Source organism: Geotrypetes seraphini, chromosome 10, assembly GCF_902459505.1.
Source record: "Geotrypetes seraphini chromosome 10, aGeoSer1.1, whole genome shotgun sequence".
NCBI classification, from domain to species: domain Eukaryota; kingdom Metazoa; phylum Chordata; class Amphibia; order Gymnophiona; family Dermophiidae; genus Geotrypetes; species Geotrypetes seraphini.
Window position 1 is genome coordinate 45,917,395 of NC_047093.1, and position 12,722 is coordinate 45,930,116.

A 12,722-nucleotide genomic window follows, 5' to 3' on the forward strand; every position below is an offset into this window, starting at 1 on the left:
CCTCCTTTGACTTCCATTCCACTCGTCTAATTGCTCTTCTACCCCTTCGAGTAGCAGTCATTTACCAACCTCCTAATAAGTCCGTCTCTTCTTTTCTCACTGACTTTGAATCCTGGCTCTCCTTCATTCTTGAACCCTCATTTCCTTTCTTCATCCTTGGTGACTTCACCATCCATGCTGATGACCCCTATACTTCCAGGTTTCTCATTTTAACATATTCATACAAACTCCAGCTGTGCTCCACCACCTCTACACATCAGAATGGCCACTGCCTTGACCTTGTCTTTTCCTCCAACTGCTCTACCACCAAATTTTGCACTTCGACTCTTCCCTTCTCTGACCATCATCTGTTAACCTTCACAACTCATCACCCTTCCCCCAGACCCAACCAATCATTTAGGAACCATCAGGGTATTAACCTTGACACCCTCTCCACCACTGTCTCATCTCTCCCTTCAACTATGTCACTCAAGTCTGTCAATGAGAAAATGGAACATCTACAAGAAATCTACATAACTAAAAGGCAAAGAGCGTATGATGGAAGCTAAGACGAAGAGCGTGGCCCACTTGAGCTGTGAGAAAGAGAGAGAAAATGTAGTTTAAGTACATTCTCTCACCTTCTATATGCAGTCCTTTTATGAAATAAGGCTATTATTGCTCTGCACCTGGGGGAGCTATTCATTGCCGAGTTTATGAAGCTGTAAATTACACCACTAACTGACTTTCAAAGAGTAGAGATAGCAAGTGTCAGGGTAAATCTACTTTCCAGTTGAAATTAAAACTCAGTCAAAATACCAATAAATGTCTATTAAAACCTGATACTTTTTATTGAAGTCATTCGTCTACCTGACGGAACATGGGGGTAGAGGAGGAGGTGTTTATTCTCAGCAAGCGGAGTCTGAGAAAGTGTGACACTACCTTCAGAGAGAACTGGTACATGGGGTGGATTTTATTGAGGTCGTTCATTATGAAGTACAGTAGGGAGGCGCGTGCTGCTGCTGGCCTGTAGTGCTCTCGTGCTTCATTGATCTTAGCCTCCGTTACCTTGGCCTCTTGTACCTGTAAACAAATAAAGATGACAAAAATAGACAATAAATCCCCCATTTGCTTTAAACATAATACCGTAGTATCATCTATTTCTGCCAGCACAGCACAAGAAAAAAAGAAGAAAAAAAAAAGCTCATTCTGCTGCTCGAATGCACTGTAGGTCCATCATACAAAATCTGAGCACAGTCATGACAACAGGCCTTAGGAGGCAATGGATATTGTAAGTCTAATTTGCTACAAACATACTGCTGCCCAGCAATGCATTTTGTACAGTAGCTGGCAGTTGTTGGGCCCTGTAAGAAAGCACAGCAGTCTCTTCTGCCACAGTACTGGTACCAGTTTGAAAATAAAACTACCAACAAAAGAAGAATTCTATGATCACTGCCAATGAACATATCGAAACTTGAACTTTATTTAAATACTAGTGTTTAAGCCCGTTACATTAACGGGTGCTAGAATATATACCTGTCTGTCTTTCTTTATTTATGTCTCTCTCCCTGCTCCTGTCTCTTTCTTCCTTTCTTTCCGTCTCTCTCCCTCCTGCTATTTTTCTCTCTCTCTCCCTGGCACCCTTTGTCTGTCTGTCTTTCTTTCTGTCTCTCTTTGGTCTCCTGTCTGTCTTTATTTCTGTCTGTCTCTCTCCCTAGCCTCCTTTGCCTGTCTGTATTTCTTTCTGTGTCTCCCCCCACCCCACTTTCCTTTGCAGAAGCAGCAGTGATAGTTCCCTTCCCCTCCCGTGCGCCAGAGGGAACGTGCTACCGAAGTTGGAGAGCGGCCTGTGAGGTTCGCTAAAGCCGGACACCATCGCAGGCTGCTCTTTACAGGAGGATCAGGAGCAGCAGTGGCGGCGGCGGCAGCAGCGAGTTAGGGCGGGAGGTGTGTTCCCTGCTGAGGACGCGGGCAGGGAGAGAGCTTGCCTGGCTTCCATGGTGAGTGAGGGCGGGAGGAGGGGAGTGGCTGGGGACCCGCGCATGCGCACTACTGCAAAGCCACGGACCTACATCTCACGGAACAGGGATTACAGATCACGCAGGTCTGAGTGCGCATGCGTGGCTAGCGTTTTATTATTTAAACTTTTGGAGTCAGATGACGGCGGCGACCTCGGGAGACCCTTGAGAAAGCACAGTTTATGTGCGAAACATGTCGGGTCTGGCTCCCCAGGTTTGGCTGAGATAAGCACTATCTTAAAGTTTGATCACTATCATTAAGTATAATATAATAGTGGTGTATTCAAGAGATGACTAGATCAAAATTATAACAACTAAGTTAAAAAATGCAAAAATAAAGTAATAACACTTAAGTTGCTTAAACTCAGAAAAGACAGCCAATGATGAAGCACCACACAATGCTTCCCGCGATCTAAATAATTTTTGCGGTGGAGTGGTGGGGCTGAGGCGTCCTTTCTAATACTATATAGACACAAACAACAAAATAATATCCAGCCCACTTAGGGTAATGCAGTTTCTTTGACGTTTATAAGGCTGGATCAATATTATAAGATAAGTGGCCACTATAGTAGTTGCTGTTTGTGCACAAAGAGGCATATTTTCAAAGCACTATGGAACTTTGTAAGTCTAAATGCTTTGAAAATGAGCCCAAAGATCATAGAAGGCCAGCACTTAAGTGCATGAATGTAGGTTCATGCATATACTGTATGTGCTGGTTGGGTGCTAAGCAGTATTTTACAAGCTTAGGGATCCTTTTTCTAAAGCTTAGCATGTGCTAACAAACCATAGTGTGCACTAAATGCTGCATGTCTTATTTTATACCTATGGGCTATATGGTATTTAGCACATGCAAATGTCTCCTTAGCGCATGCTAAGCTTTAGTAAAATGGCCCCTTAGTGAGCAGTTGTAAGGGGGGATGCACACATGAGGGACTGTGGGTGAGTCCCACACTTACTCACCTACAGAATACTTTGGTCTCTAGATTCACTAACCTGCCCGATTCATTCCGCTCCGTGTTCGATCCAACGCAGGCCGACTGATTCACAACAGGCTTGTATTCAAATGGGGGCGATCGGAGGAACGCCCCTCACCGACTACATGGATCGCTCTCCAGCAATCCAGACACATGCGCAGACCATCTACTTTGCCTGTAGATGGTCTGTGCATGCGTTTCATGTCCTTGTTTTTTGTTTAACTTTTTACTTGCGAGCCCATGGTTTTAACCCGTGGGTTTAACGTGGGTTAAAACCATGGGCTCGCACTACAGGGAAGGGCGGAGAATCGGAGCAGAGAAGAGGGCTGGAAGATCGGGGCAGACGTCTGGGCAGGAGAGCAGGGCTGGAAGATTGGGGCAGAGGGCAAGCCTGGAAGTTGGCAGGGATTTCAGGGCGGCAATGGAGCAGGAGAGTTGGCAGGGACATGTGCGACTGGTCCTCAGCAGTCGCTAGTTTTGGGATAAGCCAGCCCAGTCGGTGTCCCTCTTTTCTTTTGAGTGAATCTCTGCCTTCCTATATTTGCATTCCATTCCCCCTCATTTGCATGTGCGGATCGGAATCAGATCAGGAGGTAGGTTAGTGAATTGGGTCCGGGTCACAAAGGGGTCGCTAAGTTGTCAGGACTTGATCGGTGGGCTTAGTGTACCTAGCTCTAAAAGTTATTATTTCATTAAGACTTCTATGCAGCAAATCAATGGCACGGATAACACTATGATGTAGATGTTTAGGAAGGTGTATTTTAATGATTTGGGGGGTTTATTTCTATGGGAGGGCTTTGTGATGAGGTCTTTTCTATCCAGTTTGATGGAGTTCTTTTCCAGTATGTGATTTTTATTATGAATGTTAACCACTTAGATTGCTTTGTGTATCAAATTAAATAAGTGTAATCCGTAAAGGAAGAAAAGAACACCTGTCAATTGTGATAAGGAGATTGGGAAGAGAATGGGAAAGTAAGGCAATAAGCAAAAATCCTGGGGTAACAGAAAAGGAGATGCTGAGGGAGGCTGAAAACAAGAGGAGACAGGGTAGGAGGAGAATTGCCATTGCTGCTTAGGCCTTTCTTTTGCAAATGCAAGCAGTGTCTCACTTCCGGTTCACCACACAATTGTTTCTCACGTATAGGACCCCTGAAGAAGACTTTTTGTTGAAATGCGGACCGTGTTGGGTCCTGTATCCCTAGCGGACTAGGTCCTTTAAGGCTTTTATGTGGATAACCTATTTTTATGTGGATGAATTTATTTTATGTGGATGATTTCAGTGTACCTTTGGAACTTTGACACTTTCAAATAAAGTCCATTTAGGAATTTCGTCACTCCACAGAGTTTTTTTGGTTTTCATTGCTGCTTAGGAACAGGGAAAAGTTAAAGGAGGGGAGAAGGAGAAAGCAGAAGGGAAGATCGAGGGCAGATTACAATCGTTAGGGCTGGTGGGTGGTGACAGACTTGTATTATGTGTAAGCCTGATTAAAAAACTCTAACACAGCTTTCTATGGGAACCACTTAATATACTAATGGGCACTCTAATTTCAATAGTTCTACTAACATAAATGCCACTGTAATTCAAAATTACATTTTCTTATATTGAAATATTGAAATCATGACTAAATAACTACTTTGCCAATATAAATATAAATAAATATGAATAAATAATCATAAAGTGTTCAGTGCCACCACCAGGTCATTGCTAATGCAGTTAAGTATCCTGTGTCATGGGCCGCATTGAATTAATCCGTGTAAAGTGCTTATGTGATAAAGTGCTGTCCAGTGTCACATTAAAATAACACAAGCACTTTACACGGATTAAATCAATGCAGCTCATGACACAGGATAGTTAAATGCTGAAAAAGGATGGCTACAAGAACAACAAGATAAGTACATTTTCTAACATAGTTTTGATAGGAAGTTTAAAAACAATTGTATAGGTAATCGGAATAACTGTGATTTTTGGAGTAAAAATTAAGCCACTGCACATAAGACTTTATGGAAGGAAGGGAACAATAAAATGCAATGATGGTTCCATGACTATCGTGGCCTGAACTGCATAAGCAATGACCACCTGGTGGTGGCACTGAGCACTTTATGATTATTTGTTCATATCTATTTATATTGGCAAAGTAGTTATTTAGTCATGATTTCAATATTTAAATATAAGAAAATTGAATTTTGAATTACAGTGGCATTAATGTTAGTAGAGCCTGTTTAAAAAGCCAGGTTTTGAGTTCCACCTTGAAACTTTTAAAAGACAAATCATTGTGAAGGAAGAGAGGTACGTTGTTCCAGATTGCTGGGGCAGGCAAGTATAACACACTGTTTCTAGTGCATTCAAGTTGGACATTCCTAGAATGGGGAAAGACTAGGCGGTGGTCATTCAATGCCAAAGAAGTAGAGGGGAGGAGGGGGCTGTAGGGAATAGTGAAAGTAGAAAGGTAATCTGGGACACCTATTGAGAGCTTTGAAGGTAAGTATGGCACTTTTATAAATAATTCTTTGTTTGATGGGGAACCAGTGATGAGAGTTAAGTAACATGATCAAAGCAACAAGTGTGGCAGAGTAACCGAATAGATGTAGTTTGAAGAGACTGAAGTTTCTTAATGGAGTAGTGTGGGAGGCCAGAATAAATAATATTACAGTAATTGAGACATGAGATACAGAGTGAAAGGAAAAGAGAATGAAAGGCATCATGAGTGAACAGGTGACAGCCGGCCTGAAATTTATGAAAAAAAGAAAAAGAAAACTGGTTCTAGTCAAGTGAGAAATTTGTGGTTGGAATGACAATGAAGAATCAAAGAATACATCCATATAATAGAAATATTCTACAGAGTTGTAATGAAATGGAGGGTTACAGTAATGAGCCCCAGAACCAACTGGCAGCAGTTTTGCCCTTAAGCCACTTAACCTTCCATGGCCCCAGGTACAAAATAAGTACCTGTACATAATATGTAAACTGCTTTATCAAGTGCCCAAATCTGGGTGACCTTTATTACATTACATTAGTGATTTCTATTCCACCATTACCTTGCGGTTCAAGGCGGATTACATAAGAATTGTCATGATATTATGAAATATATAAGGCGGATTACATAAGGATTGTCATGAAATTAGGTAATACATAATAGGTAATTTGAACATTTTAGATTTGATAAGGAGTTGATAGTATAGTAGGTGAAGCTTGGGATGGATCTGATTGTGTTAAATAGGTTTTATATATTTATTGAAGAGTAGGGTTTTTGTTTCTTTTTTAATGGAGTTTTTGTTTCTTTTTTCTTTATAGAATTGCCTCCAATTTCTATTTAATTTTCTTTCTTCGGGTTTCTTCATAAAAGAGCCTGAAGAGCTGTGGGAGTATCCGGTGGCATCAGCATAAAAGGCTTGGCCTAGCCTAATTTTCCAAGCAGTCAAACCTAAGAAATTAGGATCAAGCTTCTTGTAAAGTACCCATTCAGTTATTGTAATAACAGCTGCCTGGCCTGGCAGGTCATTAGCAGCTGTTTCATGCTTTTGTGATGAGGGAATATTGATCTCGGTCCTATCTATATAATAAAACCGTAGGCGGCGCATGCGCATTCTTATCGGCGTGCTTCCATGATCCGTATGTCTGTGGCCGCCAAGAGTGCAGCATGCCCCGCGCTTACTACGGCCCCACGCGCAGCTGAGTTCGGCACGGCAGTTTCGGCACGGCGGTTTCCCCAGATAGGGGAAGTCGAACAACTCACTCCCGACGCGCAGATGAGTTCGGCACGGCGGTTTCCCCAAATAGGGGAAGTCGAAAAACTCACTCCCGGCTCTCCTCGGCACGGCGGTTTCCCCAGATAGGGGAAGCCGAACAGCTCACTCCCGCCTCATGGTCCTGCCGCCGCTCCTGTTCACAGCAGCCTGCACGTAAACGAGTCCCCCACCCCCCCATCCTCCCGCAACAGCCGCTACCGCTTCTGTTCAAAGCGGCCTGCTGAGGTTCGCGGCCGGCTGTAGCGAACCTCTCAGGCCGCTCTCCACATGGTAGCACGTTCCCTCTGACGCGATCGCGTCAGAGGGAACATGCTACCGAGTTGGAGAGCGTCCTGTGAGGTTCGTTACAGCCGGCCGCGAACCTCAGCAGGCTGCTTTGAACAGGAGCGGTTGCGGGAAGGGGGGAGTTTTAACAGGATTAGAATTTTAACAGGAGGAGTTGCCGAAAAAAACCTTCAGCAGCAGCAGGCCAGCACGCGGGAAGGGAAGGAGGAGGGGCCGAACGGAGCAGGGCAGCTCACTGTAAGAGAAGGGAATGGGGGGTGGGGGAAAATGCTTCTACTACTCAGCAGGGACCTGGAGGGGAAGGGAAATAACGCTGCTGCTTATGCAAAGGAAAGTGGTGGGGGGGGGGGAAGAGAAGGGAATGGGGGGTGGGTGGGGGAAAATGCTGCTACTACTTCTCAGGGACCTGGAGGGGAAGGAAAATATCACTGCTGCTTCTGCAAAGGAAAGTGGGGTGGGGGGAGACACACAAAGAAATACAGACAGACAAAGGAGGCTAGGGAGAGAGACAGACAGAAATAAAGACAGACAGGGGACCAAAGAGAGACAGAAAGAAAGGCAGACAGACAAAGGGTGCAAGGGAGAGAGAGAGAAAAATTGCAGGAGGGAGAGAGACAGAAAGAAAGGAAGAAAGAGACAGGAGCAGGGAGAGAGACATAAATAAAGAAAGACAGCCAGCCATATATTCTAGCATTCTTTATTTTTCTCTCCCCCTGGCCCTCCTCTTTCTTTCTGCCTTTCTTTCTCTCCCCCTTGACCCCCTCTTTATTTCTGCCTTTCTTTCTCTCTCCCTCTGGCCCCCCTCTTTATTTCTGCCTTTCTTTCTCTCTTCCCCTGGCCTCCCTCTTTATTTCTCTCTCCCCCTGGCCCTCCTCTTTCTTTCTGCCTTTCTTTCTCTCCCTCTTGACCCCCTCTTTATTTCTGCCTTTCTTTCTCTCTCCCCCTGACCCCTCTTTATTTCTGCCTTTCTTTCTCTCTCCCCCTGGCCCCCCCTCTTTATTTTTTCCTTTCTTTCTCTCTCCCCCTAGCCCCCACAAAGCCATCGTGCCAATTTCTCTACTTCCACAATTATTTCCCTACCCTCACCCCCAAGCCAGCAGCCAATTTCTCCCTGCTCCTTCCCCGATGTCCTGATGTCCTGAACTTCATCGGGCAGCAGCAGCATTCACAATTCACTGCTGTTGCCCGCTTCAGGCCTTCCTCTCTGTCGGGTCCTGTCTTCATGAAAACAGGAAGTAGGCAGGACCCGGCAGAGAACAAGGCCTGAAGCCGGCAACAGCAGCAAATTGTAAACGCTGCTGCTGCCCGAAAAAGGTAATGGAGCACGAGGCAGACCGCTTCTCCCCCCTCCCAGCCGAACCCCCGCTGACCCTCCTATCTCCCCCCCTCCGTGAACCTTTCCGACCCTCCCAGCGAGAGCAGCAAACCTCCTTCGCGGCTTTCTCCTCCCTCTGCCGCGTCACTGATGACATCATCAGTGATGCGGCAGAGGGAGGAGAAAGCCGACGCTACTGGAGGGAGGTTTGCTACTTTCGCTGGGAGGGTCGGAAAGGTTCACTTGGGGGGGAGAGATAGGAGGGTCAACGGGGGTTCGGCTGGGAGGGGGGAGAAGCGGTCTGCCTCGGTGCTCCAAGGCCTGGCGCCATTACCTTTTTCGCCCCTCCCGCCCCCCTCCCCCCCTTGGTACGCTACTGCTCTCCAGCTCTCCTTAATTTACCGGTTTTCTTTTTCGGCGACTAGCACGCTTTCAAAGAGCTGCGCACGCGCGGCTGCTCAAAGTTCAATCTTCTGCTCTGCTACAACTTCCTGTTTCCGGTTGGGTCAGAGCAGAAGATTGAATACTGAGCAGCCACGCGTGCGCGGCTCTTTTGAAAGCGTTCCGGTCACCGAAAAAGAAAGCCGGCAAACTAAGGTGAGGTGGAGAGAGGAAGCTGGTTAAACGATCGAGCCGGCGTGCGGGTGGGCGGGTGGGGGCTGCGGGAACCGCACAATCCTTTATGCCTCACTGCGGTGACAAGACCATTCACTGCTCCACGGGGCGGTGATGGCCTTGTCCCCATCCCCGCAGAGGCTGCTAATTTTCATTCCCCGTTTTTGGCAGGTTACCCGCGGCTAAACACAGTAGCCGAGGGTAAACCGCCACCATGTCATTCTCTAATAGTGATGTCTGTATTAATGGGGGGATATGGTGGAAAGCATACTGGTGTTTATTGCAGCAGCAGAGAAGGGGTGCACACATGGAAAACGACAGCCCTGGTGGTCATCGAGGATTGAGTGGAGGAGGAAAGCAATGCTGATGGTTGGGTGGTGGCTCAATATAAATCAAGATCCCTATTTTTCGACCTTTTTTTTTTTGCCCCAAAATCTAAGTTTATATTTGAGTATATGTGGTAGGCTCCAAAATCTAGGGAAATGAATGGCAGGTCTAAATTTATAAGCATACTTTTTGAGCTCCTAAATTAAAATGAATTTTCAATTAAAAATAGGATACAAGTTTAGGAGCCTAAATCTAGGGGAGGGGGGTGTCAGCTTTTTTAAAAACATTTTTATATGAAGCCTACATTTAGGAGCGCCTCTTTTTCTTTTTTTTTTTTTTAATATCAGGCCTTCTCATGACCTTGAATCAGCTCTTACTGCCACAGCTAAAGAATGGGTAAACTGTACACTTAGAGGGGAATAATAATAATAATAAAAAAGTCTAAGTCCCCTTTTGGCCTAAGGCCCTAAACGCTGAAATTAGCAGCAGGGAAAATATCCATTCTCAAAAAAAAACATCCAAAATGAGGGTTTTATTTTTTTTTTTTTGAGAATGGCCTACCTCTACGTTCAGCAGTTTAATCGCCCAGACCATTACTACGTCTTATCTTAGAACATATTATCAACCACAAAATAGCCCAAGTACACATAGAGGGGCTATTTGTGTACTTGGCCGATCTGGCTTTTAGATCGTCCAAGTACCGATTTAGGCCACTTTATGAACGTTTTTTTTTAAATTATTATGAGCCCCATAGCTTTTATGAGGTTTACACTGTACAATTTAGGAATGAACCTTGTTTCTAGTCTCAGGGACTTGAGACTGCAAGACTTCTATCAGTATTCCATCCTGCAATGTACAGCTTAAAGCCAATAAGAGTTGCGTACGCAAAAAAAAAAAAGCACTGTTCATTTCTACAGTGTCAGTTAGAAGGAGAGGCAGCAGGAAGGATAATCCTGCTGCCTAGCTGAGGGGGATTCTTAGAGGGTGGGAGGACGGAGAAGTGCCTCAAAGTTGGGAGGGGTAAGGTGGCTGCCAACTGAAGGGATGCTTTGGAGGTTGTGTGTTAAGGAGTGGCTGCTAATATAGATAGTATCAAAAATCCAGTGGGTGGAAAGGTGGAGTGGCTGCCAAATGAGGGGTGTCTGTCACTGATTAAAGTTTCTTTTCTCATTGACAGTGGAAATAGTAAATAAGGTTCTAAAAGGGCTTTGGTTAGGGAAAACCTGGACATGTCCTCTTTTAAAAGGTTTGTCCCGGTTCCCGGACCCACTTTCCAAAACCTGTCAGTTTGTCTTGGTTTTGGAAAGGCCTGAGCTCCAGCCGCGTCTGGAGGGCCTTCAACAAGCATGCGCGGATGACGTCACATGCATATGCGCAAGCTGGAGACCTTCCAGACGCAGCCAGGAGGTCATGAAAAAAGAGATGAGGCTTTTTGCGGCAGGACTGCTGGAAGAATGGGGTGGGGCTGAGATGGAACAAGGCAGGGCTGGGGGGCAGAATGAAGCGGGGCCATGCATCCAGGTTTCTCTGTCATTAAATATGATAAACCTAGCTTTGTTACACCTTTGTCCAGAAGTTTGTTGGAGATGAGGAGGGTGCACTGTGACACTGAATCTAGGAGCAGCTGCTGAGGCCTTAGAAAATTTGTAAAGGCCTGCCTTATAGGCTTATCATATTAGACACCCAAGTATCCCTGAAACAATTAGCCCCGTTACCTTTTCCTCTATTTCTGCTGCTGTCTTTTTGGTGGTCTCTAGGTTCTCCACCAGGGCTGTGTCTCCAAGGAAGTTTCCGGAAGCAGAGGAGAGACGGGACAGAAGATTGTCCTCCAAGGTTTTCAGTGTGATCTTGAATCCGTTCTGCTGCTTGGTTAGGTCGGACTGCAAGAAGAAAGGAGCAGGATATTGAGTGGGTGAGGGGGAAGCAAATTCAGCAGTATGAATTGGATTTACACTTGCACATACAGGGGTAGATTCAAGAAAGTGTGTCACAATTAGATGTGAAAAGTGTGAGCGCTAAGCATGACGTTACAGAATAGAGCGTAAACTGGCATGCACAAGCCTAACTTTAAGCACAAGCACCTACGTTATGTCAAAGGCTGGTAACGCCTACAGTTGGCAGTCGCACACATGAGTATTGGTATTCTATAACTTAAAAGTGCAATTGTAAGACACACCCCTGATCTGCCCATGTGCATGCCTCCGTTGTAGTTGCATGCTACAATATTTAGGCACTAATTTTATAGAGAAGCACCTAAGTTCAGTTATATGTGTAATTACATTTTAGCATCAATTAAGATAACTTAAAGGCTATTATTGGTACAAAGTAACATAGTAGATGACGGCAGATAAAGACCCGAATGGTCCATCCAGTCTGCCCAACCTGATTCAATTTAAAATTTTTTTTTTTTTTTTCTTCTTAGCTATTTCTGGGCAAGAATCCAAAGCTTTACCCGGTACTGTGCTTGGGTTCTAACTGCCGAAATCTCTGTTAAGACTTACTCCAGCCCATCTACACCCTCCCAGCCATTGAAGCCCTCCCCTGCCCATCTTCCACCAAACGGCCATACACAGACACAGACCGTGCAAGTCTGCCCAGTAACTGGCCTAGTTCAATATTTAATATTATTTTCTGATTCTAAATCTTCTGTGTTCATCCCACGCTTCGTACTTAAGGCCAATTGGTGTTTAATTTAAAATTAAATTAGGTGCATAACTAGCACTATTCTATAAACTGTGCATGCAAATTTGAGCACTAGTTGGAAATTTGTGCATGCAAATTCATATGTAGAATTTGGGGGATGGGGCAATTCTATGACTTTGTGCCAAATGTAAGCCACTTAATACTGGGGGAGGGGGGATTGCTTATTGCCAATTCTATAACAGCCCATGGGCATGCCTATGCTGTTATAAAATACCACTGCATAGTCAAATTGGCATGCCAAAATGAAGGCATGACCACTTTCAGCAGCTCAGTGGTGTAAGCTGGCATGTGCACAACAGATAGTATTCTATAAGTTATTTGTGTCACTTGATGACATGCCCAAAGACTACCCATGTTCTGCCCTTGTAAATGCCCCATCACAGTTATGCACAAAGGGGCTGATTCTATAAACAGTGCCTAAATCAATCAGCATCTAAAAAAATGGTGCCAGCTACGTGTCAATCACTCTTAGGCACCATTTAAAGAATCACGGCTAGCAGTGCCTATGTAAAAATATAGGCTCCTGAAATGTAGGCAAGGGTTTTAAAGGCCTACATTTCAGGTGCCTACATTTTTAGAGAATTGCGCTTGGTGGTGCCTAAGTCATGCTTCTTCCATAGAAATGCCCACTTAGGCGTTTGGCGCTGCTAAGAATCATGCGATAGGCACCTATCTTTTATAGAATCATATAGCTGCCTATTTTCCCCTCAATTATTGAGGCTATTAAGGGTATTTTGCCAATTAAGTTAGGCACATAAGAGG

General features: G+C 44.9%; 1 protein-coding gene across 2 annotated transcripts in view; it reads right to left on the bottom strand.

Annotated features, from left to right (window-relative positions):
• The window catches only part of DNAH9 (dynein axonemal heavy chain 9), a 366,622-nt gene that overhangs the window by 113,885 nt on the left and 240,015 nt on the right, over positions 1-12,722 (bottom strand). For both annotated transcript variants that reach the window (XM_033960210.1, XM_033960209.1), the window contains exons 56-57: positions 10,973-11,137; positions 919-1,059 (exon numbers count right to left, since the gene is read on the bottom strand). In XM_033960210.1, coding sequence (XP_033816101.1) covers positions 919-1,059; positions 10,973-11,137 — 306 coding nt within the window. The remainder of the gene's footprint in view (positions 1-918; positions 1,060-10,972; positions 11,138-12,722) is intronic.